At 34.4% G+C, this 25141-nt stretch overlaps 4 protein-coding genes and 1 pseudogene across 5 annotated transcripts in view; 4 read left to right on the top strand and 1 right to left on the bottom strand.

Moving 5' to 3' along the window:
• Nucleotides 1-1093: 1093 nt before the first annotated feature.
• On the bottom strand, nucleotides 1094-5609 carry LOC116128141 (probable protein S-acyltransferase 14). Its single transcript, XM_031413826.1, has 7 exons — nucleotides 5081-5609; nucleotides 4266-4485; nucleotides 4080-4171; nucleotides 3393-3516; nucleotides 3223-3308; nucleotides 2671-2736; nucleotides 1094-1776 (listed from the first exon to the last, which is right to left on the bottom strand). The coding sequence occupies exons 1-7, from the start codon at nucleotides 5288-5290 to the stop codon at nucleotides 1651-1653; spliced, it is 924 nt and encodes a 307-aa protein (XP_031269686.1). The 5' UTR covers nucleotides 5291-5609; the 3' UTR covers nucleotides 1094-1650.
• A 7148-nt stretch (nucleotides 5610-12757) lies between these two features.
• Nucleotides 12758-15076, top strand: LOC116128190 (protein BRI1-5 ENHANCED 1). Its single transcript, XM_031413890.1, has 4 exons — nucleotides 12758-12929; nucleotides 13931-14455; nucleotides 14546-14744; nucleotides 14844-15076. The coding sequence occupies exons 1-4, from the start codon at nucleotides 12806-12808 to the stop codon at nucleotides 14983-14985; spliced, it is 990 nt and encodes a 329-aa protein (XP_031269750.1). The 5' UTR covers nucleotides 12758-12805; the 3' UTR covers nucleotides 14986-15076.
• Nucleotides 15077-16456: 1380 nt separating this feature from the next.
• The window catches only part of LOC116128109 (vestitone reductase-like), a 20933-nt gene continuing 12248 nt past the window's right edge, over nucleotides 16457-25141 (top strand). Inside the window, exons 1-4 of the mRNA XM_031413782.1 lie at nucleotides 16457-16618; nucleotides 16735-17259; nucleotides 17357-17552; nucleotides 17666-17810. Coding sequence (XP_031269642.1) covers nucleotides 16498-16618; nucleotides 16735-17259; nucleotides 17357-17552; nucleotides 17666-17807 — 984 coding nt within the window. The 5' untranslated portion in view covers nucleotides 16457-16497 and the 3' untranslated portion in view covers nucleotides 17808-17810. The remainder of the gene's footprint in view (nucleotides 16619-16734; nucleotides 17260-17356; nucleotides 17553-17665; nucleotides 17811-25141) is intronic.
• Nucleotides 18766-19332, top strand: LOC116128076 (annotated as a pseudogene).
• Nucleotides 24848-25141, top strand: part of LOC116128108 (vestitone reductase-like) — a 12473-nt gene continuing 12179 nt past the window's right edge. For both annotated transcript variants that reach the window (XM_031413781.1, XM_031413780.1), the window contains exon 1: nucleotides 24848-25027. In XM_031413781.1, the coding sequence (XP_031269641.1) occupies nucleotides 24907-25027 (121 nt within the window). In that variant the 5' untranslated portion in view covers nucleotides 24848-24906. The remainder of the gene's footprint in view (nucleotides 25028-25141) is intronic.

Below are 25141 nucleotides of genomic sequence, written 5' to 3'. Positions count from 1 at the left end.
AACCCCCTAGATTTACAAATTTAACTAAATACGCCAATATATAAATTTTTTGTAAAATAACAAAAACACCCCCACCACCCGCAATGCCAAATTCCGACCACCACCGTCGGAATCTGACCGGAAAGTTTTGTTACGACACAGACCCGTCGGATCTGTGTCGTAACGCGTCGGATCTGGCCGGAACAGGCTAGATCTACGGCTAGATCTGGCCGTCGACGTCGCAAAACTCCATCTGCGGTGTCGACAGCTAGATCTGGCCGTAGATCTGGCCTTTTCCGGCCAGATCAGCCACGGATCTGGCTGAAAAAGGCTAGATCTGGCTGCTGTTTCGACAACCAGATCTGGCCTTTCCTGCCAGATCCGTGGCAGATCTGGTCGGAAAAGGCAAGATCGGCACGTTACGACACAAATCCGACGGGTCTGTGTCGTAACGCAACTTTTCGGCCAGATTCCGGCGGTGGTGACCGGATTCTGGCACTGCGGGTGGCAGGAGTGTTTTTGTTATTTTACAAAAATTTTATATATTGGGGTATTTAGTTAAATTTGTAAATCTAAGGGGTTTTTTAGAAATTTTTACATTTATAAAAAACTATTTCAAGGGCATTTTATCTTTTCACTATTAATAAACAGAAATCACTAACAGAACATGATGGAAGGTACCTATTTATCGTTTCAAAACCTTTTGAATACCAACTTATCGTTATGACAAACTTTGAGTATGCACAAGTCGTTCGGCCTAACTTATATTATAACCTTGCAAATTTTAGCAACGGCCACCGTGAATGTTTCATCAGTTAAAAATCTTTTTTAAGTATACTGCGACGATTAGAGAAAGATTAATAAATTCTATCTCCAAAAAGAATGAGCATAAAAGCATCGACATCGTACACAAAATTTGATCAACTGTATTAGCCAATGGACATACAAGTATAGTACACAAGATCGATCNAACTTATATTATAACCTTGCAAATTTTAGCAACGGCCACCGTGAATGTTTCATCAGTTAAAAATCTTTTTTAAGTATACTGTGACGATTAGAGAAAGATTAATAAATTCTATCTCCAAAAAGAATGAGCATAAAAGCATCGACATCGTACACAAAATTTGATCAACTGTATTAGCCAATGGACATACAAGTATAGTACACAAGATCGATCAACTCTATTTCCAATGGACATACAAGCACTGTATACAGATTGATCAAACTCCACTGGAAGCAAATGCCCCAGTGAGTTGCATCCTAAAATTCCAATCTTATCAACCTTACAGGGGGAGATTAAAAAAAAAAAAAAAAAAAAACAAAAACAAAAACCATCAGCATGCCACCAGATTAAAAAAGTTGCATTCTAATCTTATACTTCCCACATTTCAAACATATAATTAGAACATGAAATAAACATCAGCTCGTCAAAGCTATCCTTCAGCAACACTAATGTTACTTCCCCTGATCTGCTCCTTCATAAAGTACCCCGCTACTCGCCTCTTATCTTTCATGTTTATTTCTACAAGCAGACATCTGTGGGAATGAATGGTTAGAAGCCCAAATTGGCCGCGAACTGTTTCAGTTAGGATGTAAAGGAACATTTTGCAGGGCTCCATATCTAATGCTCCAAAGAAAAGTTCCAGTTTCCTAGCATTGTGGAAGTTTTTAGAAATCTTGAGAATCAAAGTCAGGCTTCGATGGATAGTCAAGACCCTGAAGTGCTGGCATCCGGCGTAAATCTTCATCCGAATAAGCAGGTATGAACCAATATCGCTGATCTGTCCCAAAAACCTAGCAAGTAAAATCAACACCAAAATGTCAGCTAAAGGTCAAAATATAGTGAGCAAAAATAATTCAAAAAACCTCACCGCCTATGAATACAATTATTTTGCAGTGTTTAAGAAGTTAAAAGAGTTTATCATTACTTGAAAAAGAAAAATCCTCCTCGTTCAGCCCCCTACTTACACACAATAACCCATCTCCCCCACCAACAAGAGAAGATAGAAAAATGACTCCAATAATATTCTTAAATCAAATTTTGGGTCCAAGTGATCCAGACTTTCAATTTACAAACCACAGGGGTCCCACTTTCCCAGTTCTGAAATATTAACCCAATTTGTCAAAAAATAAGACATGAAAGACATAATGAATTCAGCCGTACCAACCTATCACTACAAGTAGAATCCAGAACAATTCAATTTCACAGGATGACCAATCTTGTTTCTAGCATTCACAATTTCTGGCTTTCTTAGGAATAGGGTGGATTTGTTGGTCATAAATGAAGGTTGATTGCTTCCCCAAAATCAAATACAGGTATTAAAAGAGATCATTATAATTGCATTCACTGAACCCAGACCAGTTCCTGATATACAATGAGCATGAGTCGCTTAATTAAATAATAAATGCCAAAGGAAACGAGATGATGCAGTGGTACTTGTGTAATTTTGTATGACTACGACCCAAACATTTTTAATGTTTAACTAGGTCATGTTTAACATGTACATAAGCCTCAAGCATGTTAAGCAGTGAGTGCTTTGATTACTTTTTAGAACTTTTGAGAAATTTTTTGTTTGGCATGGTTCGGCCAAACCTGTACATTTGTCATTATTCATAATTGTACATCTTATGCAACATTTTGATGCAAAGGAAGAAGAGAAAGAGCATCATGTTGCACAGTGCAATAACCTGTTCAAAGTTCTTCTTTCGACCAAGGTCATAACGCCATTTTGGAGTGGTCTTCTTCTCATATGCCTGATCACAATAAAATGATAGATTCATCAGTGAATAAGTCCTCGTCTCCAGCACCTTCCCTCTAAAGTTGTGCAAGTATTATGTTCCCTTACAGAAGATCACAGAAAACCCACAATGTATTTGCAATTCTGTTAATCTGTGTTTTAGTAGTATAGACCTTAAGAGGAGGGTTTTTCCTTCTCCGGTTTATTTTTAATTTTTATCATTACAGATCCTTGTGCAGAGTGTAGAGAACATGGACCATCTTACAGGAATTAGTTTTAAATTTTCAAACTTCTCCTCAAGGTTTCCAGGAGGAAGAACCAGATCTGAAAATTCTAATGTATTAAGCACGTTCTAAACTAAGGCCTCCCAACTCTGATTTTAAAGAATCCTCCTCCATATAATAAAAGATTAATATTATCAAAAAAATGCCAGAAACACCACCATTAACAACGTGGCATAAAAGTAAAAGAAAGAAAGTGGCAAAGAAAAAAAACACTATACCTCAATAGTTGTGGTATTAGCAGCCACCAAAGATATGTGCATGATCAGAAAGCCCAGCACACTCAATGCAAATGCCAGATTCAAAACTGAACAAGCCAGCACCAATAATTATACAAAAGTATAGATGCAACCAATAATATAGGTCAGATGAGAGGCTAAACAAGTCATACCAAAGGCAAGAAAGGTAGTTGCAAGGGTTCCTGGTGTCCCAGGAATTTCTCCTTCGCTGAAGAATGCTATAAAATGTGGAAGTAGCGATAGTGTCACAAGAGTTGTTTCAAGAAATGTGTAGAACTGCATTCATAAATAAGACTTATGATCAGTGGTCAATAGGACTGTGAGGTATCAACATAAAAGACCCAACAGAATAGTGTGTAACCACAGTCAACTGGGTAACCAACAAATACAAATAAGTTAAACCAGGATAAATTCATCTGAGGCCAGTAACACTTCATTCACTAACGACTTCTACCTGTTTATGTGTTGTTTGCAGCATTACTTTCTTAACAATGATTCAAATGACACACGGCTGGTCAATTACACATCCCAATTAAAATTAAAGAAGACATCTTGAAATACATGAGCTTCAAGACATGTACTTCTGGATCATGAGGTAACCAAAAGGAACTACAGTATTTCTTCCTACCAGAAGTTTGTGTGTGACATGAAAACCAAAAACCAAGCCTACTATGGAGCAAACTGAAGGTGAGATTTCTGTTCTTTTACCTCTTTTACTATCTATAAGAGAGCTCCTCTACATAATCTTAACTAAGATTTGAGACAATTTGTAGGATGAATAAAACTTCTTCCGCTTTTTTCTAAAAGAATTTGTGGGTTAGCAAGCAAAGCAAACATACCAAGAAGAGAAGAAAATACTTATAATTCAATGCCCCAACGCAATTAACAACCCATACACAATGATGGTCCATCTTTAATATGCACCGTCCACCTGAAGCAAAAAGAAAAAATTAATACAACTTATCTTTCAGTTACGAGAGATTAACAAAAGGATAATTGCCGATTGAATGTGTGTAAAAACTCACAAACGGAACAATGATGGCATCGGGGTGGCTTCAGCTGGTTGCACTTCCGACAGTATCGGATTCTTTGATTTGATGGGTCAGACTGCACACCACTGAATTCTGACCCATTTAACGGGTCAGCCTCTCCCCTCTCCTCATCAATAGTAGGCCTCCAATTAGGTGGCACACTACCCGGATCAGTCAAAACAACTGAAAAATAACTCCACAATAGCATCACCAACTGCAAAACGACAACGGACGTTCCATTTTAAGTACCATTCACTGCATATACTTGATCATCTCTCTCTAAAGCTTTTTTTAGCTAAAAATTAAAATCAGCCATGCTTAAAAACAGTTACAGAATCTATTTTCTTTAATAATATAAGACCAAAAATTGAATAGAGGGCTAAAATTTGAAGACTTCCAACAACGCAAAATCGTCTAAAAATTAAGTCCTAAAGACACTCCAAGATATCTTGAACTCATCAAAACTGAAGTTTCCTCACCAAATGGTAAGATCCACTAAAAAATTGCCATAAAAATTGATTACCAAAGCACAAAATTCTTAACTACATTTTTTACACAAAAAAGGTTTCTATGGTTAATTTTGTTTGAAACGATAATCACTTCTCTAAGTCTGATTTTGCAAATCAAAGATTGAAAATTTTATTATAACAATAATTAATAAAAAAAAAAATTCCAAAAATTACCAAACAAGATCCTCCGATTAGCTAAACCAAATCTAAAACCCAAAACACTTGAAACAAAACCCTTCAATTTACAAAAATGTAAAACTCAAAAATACCCTCGTAAAGTGACGAACCTGAGAAACTTACCAAACAATGAAACAAGAGCAATACAGCCAGAGCAGTGACAGAACCAAGCCCTCCGACGTACAAAGCGGGGCCATAATTGGTCAAAACAACAGCGTAATAGGTGACACCAACGACCCCAAGAACCAACAAGATCATGATCGAACCCAGACCCCGCAAGGCCGTACAGAACTTAAACACATTCCAAGCCATCGCAGCTCCAGATCTATGCATACTAAGAACCTAAACCAAAACCAAAAAAGATTAATTTCAAGAAACAATTGGCGTTTGTTTTCCTCTGATTTCTTCAAGCAGAAATGCGTAAACGATTTAGGGTTTAGAATTAAGTTGGGGCGTTAGCGGATAACAATTATATTATTAGGAGTCGTCAAAAACAAGAAAACGGAATCATAAATAAAAAAAGAAAATAAAAAAAGAGAGTGTTTCATGTGTTTCTGTTTCCTGGAGAATTTTTGTGTTTTGTGAAGTGAATTGCGAATCTTGGGTTTATGAGATTTGGGATTCCAGGTGGGGTGTGGAATCCATGCCGTTAGAGAGATATATGAGAGAAAAATAAAAGGATGAGTTTTACTCTTCTTTCTTTTCTTTTCTTTTTAATTTTATTTTTGCGTCTTTGTGAGCTGGAAATAAATGGCAGAATGGGTTACTGATTAATATAAAGGATTAGTTGTATGTAATTATTAATTAACAACTACTTTATATTTTTTAAGAATATTAAATATTTTCGTCAATTATTCAATCTACAAGTTTTGTTCGTGTGTGATAATGCCTTACGTTTGTGCATAAAAATCCAAAATTCCGACTGTACGAGGTTCTGGAAGTGGTCTTAACTTATACATGGGCAAAAATAATTCAATCCCTTTGGTTATCTATCTCCACCGTCCAAACGATGTTTGAGTTGAGTGGACAGGATTAAAAATTTGTGATAAAATGTAGTTACCAGAAGGATCTGACGGCCAACGCAAAACAAACAAATGTAGTCAGTAGTAACTCTTCCCATTCATTCTTCTTTTAATTTGTTTCGATCGATAAATTATGCTTCTGAATAAATTTTAGTGATAGAATTTGTCTGTTTTAACCATAGAATTAATTAATCTGGACTTCAATGACAAAACATAAATTATTAGTACTGGGAGTCACTTTAACCTTTTAAATTGCTCTCTAATCCACCATCAAACCTATATTATCTTCATTAAAAGTTGAGTAATACTATATTTATAAAGTCCCCATACAAAGATATATGTACAAAGTGATATGTCATACTATGATTGGATAATGAATTTGACTTTAGTTAAAAAGTTGACTTTACAAATTCACTCTCCCAATCATAATATGACACATCACTTTATACACATATTTTTGTATGAGGACTTTGTAAGTGTAGTATTATTCTTAAAAGTTATGTTGTATGAGGATGTGCGATCAACTCGAAGTAAGCAATATTTTAGAGTGAGTTGTAACTCGGGGGAAATAGTAAAGCGGCGATCAAATTGGAGCGAGTTGTCCTAAAATCAAGGAGAATATCATCGAAACACTCTTTACTATTTTATCAGATTATTATCATCATGGAGCATGAGATTAACTTCAGAAAATCATGTCTGTTATCCCTAAAATTTATCCATTACAATTTCATATTATAAAAACGCCTGAAAAATAATTGTACAGGTGTTAGGAAAACTTTGAGAGAACAGACTATTATTGTAAGAACAATGGAGATGTGTTTGATTCTAATTAGCGGAACCACTTTAAAATTCATCTTTGATTTTTCTTTCTTAGCACTTGAATCTATTTCTTGCTGATTATTATTAATCACACACACATTTTACCCACTTGACTTACTCAATTCCTCCCAGATCAATTGGGTATCGCAAGTTATTGCTGATTTTCTTAGCAAGAAGTTCCATGACAGTGGACAAAGGTGTCGTTTGTGTTACTGGTGGAACTGGTTTCATTGCGTCATGGCTGATTATGAGGCTTCTTCAACATGAATACACAGTCCGAAATGAAATTCTAACTTGACAATTGAGGCAAAACAAAAAATAATAATAATAATAATAATTGTTGACCGTTGACTTCTCAATTTTTATTTTCCATGCAAATTAATCAAAGTAAACTGCAAATAATAAATGGTCATAGAAAATATTTTCATTCCATTCAAGCTGAAGTTGTAAGTTTAGCCTCTATATATAGTCAAAGATATACAATCAACATCATTTCTGTTTTGGAAAAAAAATTAGAAAGGATAAGACTTATTATGTATCCAAGCAAACTTTCAAATTTATGGTAGTAGTAAATATGAACACGCATAGAAAAATATTCCCTTTTCATTTCACATTAAGTTTTAATATTGTAACCCTCTGTTTATAGTCAAAAATTAAAAGCCTACTTGTTTATGGACACTGAATCTGAACTCACGCTTTATTGAGTAGAACATAAAAGAGACATCAACTACCTGACGAACCTACCGGGAGCAACAGAGGGACTGCATATCTTTACTGCAGATCTAGACAAACCAGAGAGTTTTAATGAGGCCATAGAAGGATGCATGGGAGTTTTCCACTTTGCTTATCCTGTTGATTTCACTGGAAAATAACCTGAGGAAACTGTCGCCAACAGAGCCATATCAGGAACCTTAGGAATATTGAAAGGGGGCGTTCGGTTGGAAGTAATGGAAGATTACCGGGGTTATATTCTGGTAATTTTGCATTATCAATAGTTGTTACTGTTAGTAATATTGGAGGTTCTTAGGTATTGTAAGATTACCTTGGTAATTTTATTTTTGTTACAATTCTATCCTTTATTAATAAAAAATTTAGACAATAATGCCCCTATTTTAAAATAAATTTACATTAATATTCCATTTCAATTTTCCTTTTGTTTAATTAATTAGCTTTTAGACAATAATACCCTTATGTTTACAACAAATTACAGACCACCACCGTCACCTACTCACCACCACCGACAGCGGGCCAACCACTATGGACCGCCGCTGAAAAGTCGCCAAAGTCCCTAAAAATGATCGAGATTCACTGGAAGGCCTCGATATGGCCATTTCTAGCCATATTGATGGCCGAAAACCACCATATCAGGCCAAAAACAGCCATATCAGAGCCTCGTGGTCACGGTGAGCTACTCACGATGACTTTCGGAGACTTTCGGTGGTGATTTGTGCTAGCGGCAAGGGGTGGGAGTGATTTTGTCATAAATTAAATTTTATATAAGCGAGGGTGTTTTAGCTAAATCTGAAATATTGGGGGTCAAAAGAATTATTCAAAAATTAATAATAAAAATAATATTATATTAATATTTAAAAAGAGGGCAATTTAGTTATTCTAGTGCATCCGCAGTCATTTTCAGCAGCAATGATCAAGAGATTGTGGACGAGAGTTCACAAAGTGACATAGAGTTCTATAGGTGTTGGCGTCAAAGTCTCACATCGGTTAAGAGACAAGGGTCTTAGTCGCTTATATAGCACAAGAACGCTCTCACCATATAGAGGTGCCTTTTTAAGAAAAAACCGCGAGGGCCTCAGAATCCAAAATGGACAATACCTCTGAGAACTCATGTATCATGTGTTTAGATCCTGCATACATCAACAATTGATGCTAGGTTTAGGCCACTCCCAAGCCCCTCTAGGGGGCTTAGGAGATTAAGGATAAAATCATACAGGTCTTAGGGCCTAAAGTAAATAATACCTCTGAGAACTCATCTATAATGCATCTAGATCTGTCATCATCAACATAAGTCTAAATCTAATTGGAATTTCTTATGTGGCCGCTAAGACAAGGGCTGCCTGATAAGAACGGCTTGGATCTTGTGAGTGTGGTCCCTTTTTCGGTCAGCGGTCCATTCATTTGTCCTGCTTTTCCTTCTTCAGATTACATGGCAATGTGTCTGATCTTAGGTATACATATACACTGTTTGCTAAACTTTATTTAGTGCAAAATTGAAACTCTTTATTAAGTATCCATCATTCTAATTACCATTAATTATAATTATATGTATAATTATGAATGGTTATATTATATTATTATTTGCAGGTGATCAGCATTGGTATAAATCTATTATAAAATCAAATTCGGTACACATGGATGATGTGGCTAGCGCTCATATTTTCTTTCTTGAATATCCCAACGCAAAAGGGAGGTATATTTGTTCATCGCACGAAATATCCCTTCCCTGCTTGAAATGTCTGAATTTCTTTCCGCAGCTCCTTGGAGGATGTAGTCGGTTATAAAATATTTAGTCTCTCGTCAACGAAGCTCTTAAATTCTGGATTCAAGTTTAAGTGTGGCCTCAGTGAAATGTTCGGTTCTTGCAAAGAAAAGGGCTGTCTTAAAATCAATCAAATAATTGCCCACGTTTTTATTTCGGCCGAACTATGCACGCAGTCATAGTTTTCTGTAAAAACAATTTGATACCCAAACAATTTGAAAATGACAACTACACTTTCCGTCCAAATTGTTAGTAAAATCCGTTTAAATAAAGACAATATGGTGATTTTATATCCAACCAAAAATTAATCTACGATATTCATCATTAATTTTAAATTAATCCATAAGCCCACCATTATATTAAAACAACTTCAATTAATAAAAAAGTTAATCTTTATTGCAACAAAATTTCAAGAAGTCTTCCAAAACAGATTTCACAAAAAAGATTGTACAAAAATTTGCATCTTAAAGATATGGAGTGAAAGTTGCAGATGAAGGAGAAGTTTGGTGAAATCGGAATCAGCTCTTTTACATATGCTTAAGAGGATGCTCATAAACTATTCGAGTGAATGACTACTGCAATCTTTCATTCAACCAAGATTTGCAGAAACTATCAACTCCCATTAATTCAAATTCTAACCCAGATTCATCCAGAATCCCCAGAAAAAATCACCTCCCATAAATTCAAACACAATTGAAATTCATCCCCCATCTTAACACCACATTCAAAATTCATCGTCCATCTCAACTCCATAATCAAATTCATCTTACATCTCAACTAAACAATCATAGTCATAATAAGCACAAGAGAAGAAAAAAAAATCAAAAATCAAACCCATAAAACCCATTGCTGAAACCTATGAAAAGAAAAATGAAATTGTTCTTGTCTCGGTCGGGTGCAATTCTGACGCTCTCCAAACTCGCCACCAAAACCACCAAACACAGCCATCACCATCACCACCGCCACAAACCACCACAAATTTCAAACACTTCCAACCCAAATTGTAAAAAATTATAAAAATTTGAAAAAAAATTTAAAAAACTGAAGAGGAAAAAACTTTTGGAGAGAATTTTCTCTCAATTGGTTGAAGTAGGCGCCGCCGCCGGTGGTTTTAGCCACTTTTTCGACGCCCAATTGTAGCCCTCACCCTCCCAGCCCCCTCCGCGTTGCACGGACGCGGTTTCCGTCAGCCCTCATCCTCCCAGTCCATATTCTGGTGTCGGGTTCTTGCCTAGTTACCGGAGTGAAAAGAGGGAGAAGAAAGGAAAGAAACAGAAGGGAGAGAAGAAAGAACAAAGATAAGAGAGAGAAGAGGCGTAGAAGATACGAGATGCAAAGAGAGAAGAGAAAAAATAAAGAAATACGATATGGATTAATTTAAAATTGAAGATTATTTTTTTATTGGACATTAAATTACCATATTATCCTTTTTCAAATGGATTTTACTAACAGATTTGGGCGGAAAGTGGATAATTGTCATTTTCAAACTTTTTGGGTACTATATTGTCTTTACGGAAAACTATAGGGGGTATAGTGGTTCGGTCTTTTTATTTCCATGTTCTAATAAATGTAATTGGTCTGTGAGCTTATTAATTATACGATCATTTCTCCAAACTGATATAAATCTATTTGCATAGCATGTGGAGTAGGGCAAAGCTGTTAATTGCTAGCTCGGCTGTTCTCGAATGATGTTTCTTAATTAATGAATCATATCTGACCATTTACAGAATGAAAAACCGTAATACGCATAACAATTAAAGTCAACGAATGAAAAACCGTAATACGCACAACAATTAAAGTCAACGAATGAAAAACCGTTCTTTAAGGATTTAGTTTCAAAGATCTCTTCATTACATTTACAGACAGCTCGATCTACTTGAATCTTGATTTAGACGTATCCCAAATATTTGCCCTAAAACAAGTGGATTCTAGCTGTCTCTGTTATCAAAGAGTAGAGTTAACTTACTCGTAATAATAAATCGAATATTACTAAAAAAGAATGAATTATGTTCCCTTTGCATATGCCCAAGGGCAGCAAAGATTTGGCCCAACAAGCTGTCAGCCTCCAGTCAGTCACTCAGCCAACCTAGAGCAACCCGCCCTCGTTTCTGGTCCCTGTAGAATTTTTTAGCGCTCTATCCAATTAATTGCTTTAACTTGGATTTAAGTCTATGGCTAATGGCTTTCTTTATTCTTAAAAGTCTATCACCCAAAATGCAAGCCATTGTCGGCCAGCTCAAGAATAACAATCAAGGTGACACGAGAATCAATATTTAAGGAGCTATTACGTCAATTATAATTAATATGAACGTGAAAAGAACAGCATATATAAAATATGGGCAAGTATATAATATAGTTGTACTATAACTTTCACATTATAATATATGATTATTTGCTGTAAGGAATAATTAACTTGTCAACGTAATTGGTAATTTAATTAAGCAACTCAAAAAATTAAAAATATTAAAAACAGATTTAGCATTAATTTCGTATATTTGTGCACCTGTAATGCCATAATTTTTTGAAGATATTCCGTGGCACTTCACAAACGGAACAGTGTCGTATTTGAGACTTGAGAGTTGTGTTAACAGGCCTGCAATCAAACCGAATTGTTCACGAACAATTCGAGTTTGGCTCGGCTGAAGTTCGTATTCGGTTTGAAATCTGTCGAATCGAACTCGAGCTCAAACTCAAATAGTTTGAGTAATATTCAAACCGAGTATCGAATATGGTAGTACTCGGCTCAAAAGTTTAGTTTCAACTTGTTTATAGTGCTGCTGAGTACTTGATTAACATTGTTTAGTTTAGTTTGATGAAGTAATCATGCAATTGCAATCAGAATTGCAATCAGGTTCTATAATTTGATTTTAAATTTGATCATGCATTCTAGAACTTTGGAGCTTATGGAAATTTGATTTTAAAATTGAATGTGAATAGAATTTGAGCAATTATTCGAGCTCAAATTCAAACTTTGATGCCAACACAAATTCGAGCTCCTCCTCGAACTCGAATTCGAGCCTCAGCTCGAACTTGAACACAACTCAGATAACAAACGAACCAACTTGAACACCCATCAATTTACCAAACTCGAATACGAACATGGTTTTCCTAGGCTCTACGAACTTGAACTCTATCAAATTTTCACGAACCGAACTTGAACTCGAACTCGATGGTGTTCGGGTCAGATCTGCTTGTTTGTAGGCCTAGTTGTGTATAAATTTTTAGAGTATACTTGAGAAAAGAGAAGGACGGTTGTGAAAAAGGTGGATCAAAGATTATACGTTACATATGTAATAACTTTGATATAGTTTAATATTAGACAATTAAATAAAGGACTCAAACTTTAATAAAGTTAATCGCGATGTCCCTGTAATGACAAATATAAAATTTGCATGACCCTTAACTCATGCAAACTGTGGCTTATTTAAGAAAGACAAATGTTAAACGCAAACACACACGCAGACAAAGAGAGAGAGAGAAGAGAGGGAGAGGGAGAAAGAAAGAAAGAGAGAGATGGAAGAAGGAGATAAAGGCACAGTTTGTGTAACTGGTGCAAATGGATATGTAGCATCCTGGCTGGTGATGAGGCTTCTCCAGTACGGTTACTCAGTCCACGCCACGACTAGATCAGACCCAGGTATGCTTTTTTTTTTTTTTTTTTTTTTTAAATTGAGTTGATGAAAAATTCTCCATTCTCCAAAGTCAAAGTCTGAGTTAAATGAAATTTTATTTTATTTTATTAATTTTTTTTTTATGTTGGCTAAAGATAAGTTTGAAATTTTACTTAACTTGAAGAGTATCGCATATTTATGTATATATCTAAGTTTCTTTTTTCACTTTTTGGATATTCTCAGTTAATTTAGAGGATAAATTTTGGTTCATCTATTTTTCCAGAATGTAGAAGAACTGTAGTTATGATTAAAAATCATGCTAAGATAAACGTTCTCGTTTTAAATATCATAATCTATATGACAGCCAGGTCATACACTTTACGAACTATCGTAAGAGTCATGATAATACGAACATGTTATCTGCGAAATTATCGTTTGAATGACAGATCATCTTAGAAATAATAGTTAAAACGATAAAGTTTTTAACTTGTTAGAATACGAACACAAATCACAGATTCACAATAATATGAGCCTTATAAACCGTAAAAGGTCCTTGCCTTCTAAAAACTTATATGGTAAAGAAAATGATTTTTTGTTAGACAAATTAAATTTATTTTCTCAATAATTAATTTCGACTTACCATTTTAAATTTTGTTCATAATCGCGTAATAGCTCTCACATCCTGTCAATTTTGTCAAAAAGGAAACAAGCTCGGGTTGGGTCAGGCTGAACGGTTCTATTTTTGCAGAACTCCAGGCTTCAGCTCCTTCAAGCCCACCTAGGCCCACCAATACCATCTGAATGTAGTTTATTTAGCTTCCTATGATTAGTGTTTACTTGATTACACTGAAAAAACACATCATTCACATAATGAATAAAAAACTATTCATCTTCAATGATGAATTGAACACATCATTGTTCAATTCATCTTCCTATAATAGTAATACTATTCATCTTCAATTTATTGTTCTTATTTTGTGCCATAATTTTTTAAATAATAAAGTATGTAATATGATATTATCTCCAGAAGGCAAAAAAGACATCAGCTATATCACAAAGTCAGCAGGAGCATCAGAGAAGCTGAAAATTTTCAATGCAGATCTCAGCGATCCAGAAAGTTTCGACGCAGCCATTGAAGGTTGCGTGGGAGTGTTTCACATAGCTCACCCTATGGATGATGACAAAGAGGGAGAAGAAATAGTGACAAAACGTGCCGTTGAAGGATTGTTAGGCATTTTAAAGGCATGTTTGAATTCCAAGACAGTGAAACGAGTTGTTTACACTTCTAGTGTCGCCACAATAGTTTATAATGACAAGGGCGGCGGCGATACATTGGATGAGAATATGTGGAGCGATATTGAATTTTGTAGAAACATTGATAACTTAAGCATGTCTTACTTGGTTTCCAAGATTACAACAGAAAAGACAGCCTTGGAATATGCAGAAAAACATGGCTTAAATCTTGTATCTTTGGTTCTTCCCTTGGTTGTTGGACCCTTCATTTGCCCTAATATGCCCTCATCTGTTTACATTTTTCTCACTCTGATATTGGGTAAGTCCTCTCTTTGTTCATTTTAATGTTTTAATTATGATTAATTATCCAAGTTTCAAAATGATAATCTGAATAGTTTTATGTATACAGGAAAACATGATGAATATAAATATCTTTTTTATTCATATAATATGGTGCACATCGATGATGTGGCGTCTGCACAAATCTTCCTTCTTGAGCATCCTAATTCGAAGGGAAGGTATATTTGTTCATCAGTCAAATTGACAATTGATGAAATGTTCGAGTATTTCTCAACCAAATACCCAGAATTTGAACTACCATCCGCAGAGTGAGTTTCTATTAATTCAATTCTCTCTTTTTTTTTTTTTTCGATTTAATGTCAAAGCTTATACTGGATTAAAGGGTTAACCTTTTTATTTTATTGCAGACGTTTGAAGGAGATTAAAGCTTATAAAAAACTTGAAATTTCATCAAAGAAGCTGTTAGATTGTGGGTTTAAGTTTAAATACGGGCCTAACGAAATGTTTGATGGAGCAGTTCAGTGCTGCAAAGAGAAAGGTTTACTGTAGGATGTATTTCATACATTTTCTTCGTAAAAATTGTACATGTACAATATTTCTTTTGACCATGACATAATTTAGTGTTGTGGATAAATAAATTTTGCCCTTAGCAAAATCAGTATAACAGTAAAAGTTGTGATAGTGGTGGTGCGTAAAAGAATGATAATACGGGACCAAATATTATAATTAACAACCACAAATTAACACTAATCCAAAAGGGCTGGCTACCAATTAATGAGGGGAATTCAGAAAAAGACTAAGAATTATACGCTATTCACAGTCTCTTGGAGAGAAGAAATTGGCAAGATGGAAGAAGGCAAATTAAGGAACAGGATTTGCGTTACCAGGTGGATGTTGGAACAGGATTTGTAGTGCCTAGATTGATCATGTATCTCCTTAACATGATTGATCATGTTTCATTATTTCACCACTATTCTATCCCTATTCCAAATACAAATGTGCATTTGTTTTCCTATTTTCAAAATCATATCTTAAATTAAAAAACTTTTTAAACCCTTTTAGTTTATTAATTAACAAAAACACCCCTAACAAAAAATTTATAAATTGATAAAAACGCCCCACATACCCATAGTTGACAGATTCGGGTAACCACCATTAATGGTGGCCAAAATCTGTCACAATGGCGTACTACCAATCGGAGTTGGTCGGTAATGCGCCGATCTGAACTTTTTTGGCCAGATTCACTGTGGATCTAGCAGGAAACGTTGACGGCCATATCTTTGACTGTCACTGATGGCCAGATCTAACTGTAGATTTAACCTTTTTCAGCCAGATCTGTGGTGAATTTGGTTAGAAAAGGCCAAATCGGGTCGGTCATGCGCTGTAACACTAGATTCCTGTAATAGTGATCGGAATCTGGCAACTGTGGGTAGGCGAGGGTGTTTTTATCATTTTATAAAAAAAATATATTGGGGTGTGTTTGTTTTAGTATTTTTGAAATAGTATTGATAGATAGAGTTGAGTAATTATTATAAGTTACTCGGTTTGAGCCACACTTGAAGCTGCCTCAGATGTGGTTTAATATTTACATCAAATACAACTCTAAGTTCCCAATTTCACGTCATGGATCGCATGGCTTATAATAATCTTCTGCCCATCAGATTCAATATATGTTATGACCATGGCTTAATTATAATTATAATTGAAATCTCTCTTATTTTAATAGTTAATTCATAGAAGTTCATTTGGTAACGTAGAAAATAATTTCAATGTATTTTTAACGGGAAGAACCTTTGTGATTTTTCAATTAATGTGATTCGACATTATTTTTTTAAGATGAAAAACTTTTGCTTCGTCACTGCTGTTGACACAAGAAGTCACTCATTAGACGTTCGTGAAAGTTGAGGTTTGGTTGGTGAGAATAAGGGTCCAAATATCATAATTACGAAGCAGAAATTATTTACTTGCTCCAAAAGGTTTGGCTACCAAGAAAGTATAAGTAGAGAAACCGGGATTGGAGAAGCCTTAAAAATAAAATTATTGAGAGAAGAAATTAGCGAGATGGAAGGAGGTAAAGGAACTGTTTGTGTAACAGGTGGAACTGGATTCTTAGCTTCATGGTTGATCATGAAGCTCCTTGAACATGGTTATTCGGTCCGGACCACTGTCAGAGCTGCCTCTGGTATGGTTTATTTTATATATCAGTTTTCCCTCCAAAAATGTCACTCTGCCGTTGGCTTATTCACTTTCAATTTAGCCAAGTTTATTATGCTGATTAGCACTTTGATAAATGAGCAGAACACAATAGAGATCTTAGCTTCCTCAGAAATCTGCCTGGGGCATCTGAGAAGCTCCAAATCTTGAATGCGGATCTGAGCGACCCAGATAGTTTTGATGCAGCGATTGAAGGATGCAGTGGTGTTCTTCATGTTGCTACACCTATTGATTTTGAAGGTAGAGAACCTGAAGAAGTTGTGACAAAAAGAGCAGTCAACGGAACTATTGGCATCTTGAAGGCATGTTTGAAAGCCAAAACAGTGAAGCGAGTTGTTTACACTTCAAGTGCATCGGCTGTTATGTTTAATGAAAAGAATGTTGATATAGTGGATGAGACATTATGGAGTGATGTAGATTTCATTAGAAAATCCATGGGTACCATGAGCTCTTACATGGTATCTAAGACATTAACTGACAAGGCAGCTCTTGAATTCGCAGAAGAACACGGATTGGATCTTGTGACATTGATGCCTCCTTTTATTGTTGGTCCCTTCATTTGTCCCAAGTTTCCTGGCTCAGTACGCACCGTGCTTGCTATGGTCCTGGGTACGTCAGTTCTCTTTTTCATTTTGGCACAGTTTTAGAGTAGCAGAACTTCAGTTCTGATTTTCTGAACAGTCTCTTTCAATTAATGACAATTCAGGTAATAAGGAGGAATATAGTCTTCTTCTCAATTCATTTATGGTGCATGTTGATGACGTGGCTAGGGCACATATATTCCTCCTTGAATGTCCAGGTGTGAAAGGGAGGTATATTTGTTCTTCACACGCACTAACAATTGAACAAATGTCTCAATTTCTTTCTGCTAAGTACCCTGAATATCCGATTCCAACATTAGAGTGAGTTTAATTCCGTTTTCATTTTCTTCATAATTTCTACTCATATATATCATCTTTTGATAATCAGAAATTAAAACAAAATTGTTAACGTAATATTTCTTTTGTTTTGACAGTGAAGTAGCAGAGATTAGAGGTTATAAAGTACCAGGGTTATCATCAAAGAAACTGTTGGATACTGGTTTCGAATTTAAGTATGGAGTAGATGAAATGTTCGATGGAGCAATCAATTGCTGCAAGGAAAAAGGCTTTCTCTAGTTAATAAGTTTGATACAATATATAATACTATGCGTATTATTGTGTGTTCTATCCATTTTAGAATCTACAGTGAAATCTTTGAGAATATTTTGTATAATATATTTATAAAACGATAATAAGAAATAATACCTCTCAAGGTCCTGTGATTTTCTGGAAACTTATTGACTGATTATAGTATTATACTTTTCAATCTTGACTGTTACAAACTTTAATTGCAGTTACTTAACCAGTTGGGACACTTCACCACTCAATTCAATTCTTAATTTGACAATACATATTTATGTATATGTCTAAGTTTCTTGATCATTGACATGATTATTAACTTCTCGTATCAAATATTATAATCTCTATGATGACTAGGTCATAGTCATACACTTTACAGCCTACATGTCATTTGTTGAATTATCGTTTGAACAAGACCATCTCAAAAATAATAATAAAAACGATAAAGTTTTCAACTTTTTAGAATACAAATATAAATCACAGATTCACAATAATATGAGCCTTATAAACCGTAAAGGGTCCTCAGCCTTCTAAAAACATATATGTCGGAATTATGAGCAAATGAAACTCAAAGAGATAGTTTATTGAATTTAATTGTCATTGAATTGATTATAATTGAATTAATATTGTCTATTTATACAAAAATTAAACTATATAATAAGAAAACATAATACTGTAATAATATCTAAAACCTATTAGAATAAGAAAACATAATATTGTTTCACAATTAAGGAACATATTATTTGCATTCCATTTTGCACTTCAACAATATATTACAAAGAAAATGATTTTTTGTTAGACAAATTCAATTTATTTTCTTTGAATGACAAAATTAATAATTAATTTTGACTTACCATTTTAAATTTTGTTCATAATCTTAGCGTAAAAGTTTTCACATCCGGTAAATAAATCTTGTTTTGTGCCATAATTCTTGTTAAATAATAAAGTACGTAAAATGATATTTTCTCCAGAAGACAAAAAAGACATCAGCTATATCACAAAGTCAGCAGGAGCATCAGAGAAGGTAAAAAATTTCAATGCAGATCTCAGCGATCCAGAAAGTTTTGACGAAGCCATCGAAGGTTGCGTGGGAGTGTTTCACTTCACATAGCTCATCCTATGTATGATGACAAAGAGGGAGAAGAAATTAATACTGACAAAACGTGCGGTTGAAGGATTTTGTCAGGCATGCTTGAATTCCAAGATAGTGAAACGAGTTGTTTACACTTGTAGTGTCGCCACAATAGCTTATAATGACAAGGGCGGCGGCGATACATTGGATGAGAATATGTGGACCGATGTTGAAATTAGTGGAAACATTGGTAATTTAATCATATCGTATTTGGTTTCCAAGATTACAACAGAAAAGACAGCCTTGGAATATGCAGAGAAACATGGCTTAAATCTCGTATCTTTGCTTCTTCCCTTGGTTGTTGGACCCTTCATTTGCCCTACTATGCCCTCATCCATTTACAGTTTTCTCACTATGATATTGAGTATGTCCTCCCTTTGTTCATTTTAATGTTTTAATTATGATTAATTAATAATCATCCAAGCTTCAAAACAACAATCTGAATAGTTTTATGTATTTAGGGAAACAGATGAATATAAAAAGACGTTTGAAAGAGATTAAAGCATATAAAAAGACATCCAAATTCATCAAAGAAGCTCTTAGATTTTATTTTTTTAACCATGACATAATTTAGTGTTGTGGATAAATAAATTTTGCCCTCAAGAAAATCATTTTAACAGTAAAACTTGTGATAGTGGTGGTTTAATTTTTATATCAAATAACTCTAAATGCCAAATTTCACCTAATGGACCGCATGGCTTAGAATATCTTCTGCCCATCAAATTCAATATATGTTATGAACATGGCTTATAATTATAATTGAAATCTCTCTTATTTTAATATATAATTCATAGAAGTTTATTTGGTAATGCGGAAAATAAAGTCAATGTATTTCTAAAGAGAAAAACCTTTGTGATTTTTCAATTAATGTGATTCGATATTGTTTTCTTAAGATGAAAAACTTTTGCTTCGTCACTACGACTAACATAAGAAGTCACTCGTTAGTGAAAGTTGAGATTTAGTTGTGACAATAAGGGTTAAAATATCATAAGGCCGAACGATATCCTCCCACCCGAACTTTACGCTACCGACAATTTTATATCAAAAAGTTTAAAAACGACAATTATCCATCTTATGTCAGAATCCTTTTGAAGAAGGACAAGATGATAAGCAGCCAAAAAAAAATCTATTATTGTTCACTCTCTTTAATTTTAGTTTTATAATAACTCTCTTTTCAATTTTCATATTTTTAGTTTTGCAATTAATTTTAATTAAAATTTTAAAATCCCCTGCAATGGCAAACAAACCACAAATATATCAGCATCTTTTGTATTTTTTTTTTTTATTTGTTTGTGTACAATGCAGTTAAATGAAAATTAGAGAGGCATCTTAAATTTTCTTCCCCACTTGTGCAGTGTTCAATGAAAATACATTATGCCAAAACTAGTTACCATTCTAACCAAAAACTTACATTTTTCTTCATTCAAACACTTGTTCTTCAGTATAGCTCAGGACCACCATTGTTAAAGGTTTTTGAAGAATGAAAAAAGGGAGAATAAAGGTATTGATGCGTGATTTTTACACCAACTAAACGCACGTGTGAAATATTGAGTTGATCCAAAAGACACACGTGAATATAAAGGAAAATGGGAGTAAATACAATGGAGACAGCTTTTAAAGTGGTTCGAATGCTAAGGTAGCAAATTCTACGTCCACTGATATTTTATTAATGATAGGGAACACATGGGATCACCATAGCTTCCGGCTTGGTCTGGCACACATCCACTATTCTGACAGTGGCAGGTTGCGGGTGTACCCATGTTCTGACTTTTGCACGTTGACTGGACATTATATCAGCCCTATATTTTTCAGGTATAACAAAAGGAAAGAAAGAAAGATAAGAGAAAGAAAATAAGTGGAGGAGATGAAGAGATGAGATGGATGGCAATAGAAAATGAAGTAAAAGATAATAAGAAAATAGGAGAAAAAAATTTGGGATTTTATATTATACTATGTGTATTATTGTGTATTTTATCCAGCTTAGAATCTACAGGTGAAATCTTTGAGAATATTTTTTATATTATATGTATAATACAATGATAAGAAATAATAACTGTCAAGGTCCTGTGATTTCTTGGAAATTTATTGAGTGATTATAGTATCATACTTTTTCAATCTGACTGTCTTCAACTTTGATTGTAGTAATTGCTGTTACTTACCAATCGACAGTAACCACTCATTCAATTCTTAATTTGATCGTACAATTTATGTATATTAGTATTTAATGTCTAAGTTTCTTCATCATTGACATGATTATTAACTTTTCCTATCTAATATCATTTATATGACACCCATCACACACTTTACAGATTATCGTAAAAGTCTTGATAATATGAATTTGTCATCCGCTGATTTATCGTTTGAACAAGATCATCCTAGAAATAATAATAAACAATAAAGTTTTCAATTTTTTGAAATACAATATAAATCATAGATTCACATTATATGAGCATTATAACCTGTATTGTAAAGAAAATGAATTTTTGTTAGACAAATTCAATTTATTTTCTTTGAATGACAATTTTTTTTTTAAATTTTGTTTCTATATATTACCGTAAAAGCTTTCACGCTGTAAATTGATCTTATTTTGTGCCATAATTCTTGTTAAATAATAAAGTATGTAATATGATATTTTCTCCCGAAGGCCAAAAAAAAAAAAAAAAAAAAAAAAACATCAGCTGTATCACAAAGTCAGTAGGAGCATCAATGAAGGTAAAAAATTTCAATGCAGATCTCAGCGATCCAGAAAGTTTCGACGCAGCCATCGAAGGTTGCGTGAGAGTGTTTCACATAGCTTACCCTGTGTATGATGACAAAGAGGGAGAAGAAATTAGTAGTGACAAAACGTGCGGTTGAAGGATTTTGTTAGGCATTTTAAAGGCATGCTTGGATTCCAAGACAGTGAAACGAGTTGTTTACACTTCTAGTGTCACCACAATAGCTTATAATGACAAAGGCGACGATACATTGGATGAAGAATATGTGGACCAATATTGAAATTTGTAAGATTACAACAGAAAATACAGCCTTGGAATATGCAGAAAAACATGGCTTAAAATCTTGTGTCTTTGGTTCTTCCCTTGGTTGTTGGACCCTTCATTTGCCCTACTATGCCCTCATCTGTTTGCATTTTTCTCACTATGATATTGAGTATGTCCTCCCTTTGTTCATTTTAATGTTTTAATTATGATTGATTATCCAAGCTTCAAAACAATAATGTGAATAGTTTTATGTATATAGGGAATCGAGATCATATAATATGGTGCCTGTCGATGATGGATTGTTCATACAAATCTTCATTTTTGAATATCCTAATTCGAAGAGAATGTATATTTCTTCATCACTTAGAATTGATAATTAATGAAATGTTTGAATATTTCTCAACCAAATACCTAGAATTTGAACTACATCTGCAGAGCGAGTTTCTATTAATTCAATTCTCTTTTTTGATTGCATTTAATATCAAAGCTTCTACTGGATTAAACAGTTGACCTTTTTATTTTATTACAAACGTTTTAAGGAGATTAAAGCTTATAAAAGACTTCGAAATTCATCAAAGAGGCTCTTAGATTATGGGTTTAAGTATAAATACGGCCTGACGACATGTTTGATGGAGCACTTCAATGTTGCAAGGAGAAAGGTTTATTGTGGGATGTATGTCATACATTTAAAAAAAAAAAAGTCTACATGTACAATGTTTTTTTTTTTTTTAACCATGACATAATTTAGTGTTGTGGATAAATAAATTTTGCCCTTAGAAAAGTCATTATAACAGTAAAAGTTGTGATAGTGGTGGTGGGTAATACATGTCATAGCCTCTAAGCTCTAGGTAGTTTGACAGTTTGTTTAGAACTCTCGAATGTATTATTCAAGAGGTTTTAAATTCAAATAATACGACAACTAATAAGGAGTAGCTCTGGAGGCTTACCAGGTCGTTAACTTCAAGGTCCTGGAAGAGTAGTTAAGGTGTATGTAAACTACTCAAACACCCCCGGATACCAAAAAAAAAAAAAAAAAAAAGGGGTCATAGTCCAACAATGATAATAAGGGACCAAACATTATAATTAACAACCACAGATCAAAACTACTCCAAAAGGACTGGCTACCAATTAATAAGAGGAATTCAGTAGAGAGACTAAGAATTATATGCTATTCACATTCTCTTGGATAGAAGAAATTGGCGAGATGGAAGAAGGTTAATTAAGGAACTGTTTGTGTTACCAGGTGGATGTTGGAACAGGATTCGTAGTGCCCTGCTTCAGATGTGGTTTAATTTTAATATCTAATACAACTACCAATTTCACGTCATGGATCGAATGGCTTATAATAATCTTCTGCCCATCAAAATCAATATATGTTTTGGGCAGGGCTTATAATTATAATTGAAATCTCTCTTATTTTAATAAATAATTCATAGAAGTTTATTTGGTAATGTGGAAAACAAATTCAATGTATTTTTAACAAGAAAAACCTTAGTAATTTTTCAATTAATGTGATTCGATATTGTTTTTTTAAGGCTTTTGCTTCATCACCGCTACTGACATAAAAATTCACTCGTTAGTGAAAGCTGAGACTTGGTTGTGACAATAAGGCTCAAAATATCATAAGGCTGAACAACATCCTCCCACCTGAACTTTGCCCTAACACAATTTTCTACCAAAAAGTTTAAAAACGATAATTACCCACGTTCCATCAGAATCGATTGGTAAAATCCATTTAAAGAAGGACAAAATGGTAATTTGTAGCGCCAAAAAATCTAATGCCACGTGTCTTATAAAATATTACAATTAATTTTAATTAAAATTTCGTAATCCCCTGCAACGGCAAAGATATTCACCGTCCACACCTCCACCGAACCCCCACTATGGCCAGAACCACAAATATATCAGCATCTTTTATTTATTTATTTTTTATTTTTTTGTGTCCGTGTACAATGCAGTTTAATGAAAATTAGAGAGGCACCTTAAATTTTCTTCCCTAATTGTGCAGTGTTCAATGAAAATACATTATGCCAAAACTAGTTACCATTCTAACCAAAAACTTAGCTTTTTCTTCATTCAAATACTTGTTCTTCAGTCCATCGTTGTTGAAGGGTTTTGAAGAAAGAAAATACTGTCTTTGGTTTTTGATATGAATCTTAAAATCCTTTAAAAAGAAAATACTGCATTGCACACAAACAAATAAAGAATTCGGCTGGAATCGCATCTTGCTGGGCAGAATCGCACCCGAACTAATGCGATTCCAGCCTAATCGAGCTTGGCCGGGTGACATTCGGCCGGAATCACATCGGTCAGGTGACATTTGGCCGGATGGGAAGATGAAGAAGATGAAGACAGGAAGAGGGGGAGAAGAAGAATAAGATGATGATGGGAGGAGGAGGAGGGAGAGGGAGAGAGAGGAGTAGAGAGAAAGGTGGAGGAGAGAAAGAGAAAAGATGAATGGAAAGGGAGGGAAGAAAAGAAATGTAAGAAACCAACAATGGGTAGGCCCAGTGGTAAACAATTTGGAGTCAAAGGTTTGCTCCCCTCTCATTTTAGTTTCGAATCATAATAATGGTTGTTGGGAGACTAATTAAGATACGTATAATCTGACCTAGATATCCGATTAAAAACAAAAAAAAAAAAAACATGTAAGAGGACGTGGAGAAGATGAAGAGATGAGATGGATGGAAATAGGTGAAAAAAAATTAGGGATTTTATAAAATATAAAACGTCAAAATTATCCTTAAAGGATGAAAGAACATCAATAATACCATTTTTTCTGACGAAAAGTGGATAAGGATGATCTTTGTTAGGTAAAATTGTCCTTTGGCCAAAGTTTGGGTGGGAGGATGTCCGTCGGCCAATGTCATAATTACAAAGCAGCAATTATTTGCCCGATCAAAAAAGGACTGGCTACCAAAAACTAAAAAGTATGAGTAGATAAACTTAAAAATAAAATTATCGGAGAGAAGAAATTAGCGAGATGGAAGGAGGTAAAGGAACTGTTTGTGTAACAGGTGGAACTGGATTCGTAGCTTCATGGTTGATCATGAAGCTTCTTGAACATGGTTATTCGGTCCGGACCACTGTCAGAGCTGCCTCTGGTATGGTTTATTTTTTATATCTTTTTTTCCCCAAAAATGTCACTCTGTCGTTAGCTTATTCAGTTTCAATTTAGCCAAGTTTATTATGCTGATTAGCACTTTGATAAATGAGCA

Source organism: Pistacia vera, unplaced genomic scaffold (assembly GCF_008641045.1).
Source record: "Pistacia vera cultivar Batoury unplaced genomic scaffold, PisVer_v2 Contig197, whole genome shotgun sequence".
NCBI lineage: Eukaryota > Viridiplantae > Streptophyta > Magnoliopsida > Sapindales > Anacardiaceae > Pistacia > Pistacia vera.
Note: the sequence above shows the minus strand (reverse complement) of the source record. Positions and strands in the feature narration are given on the sequence as shown.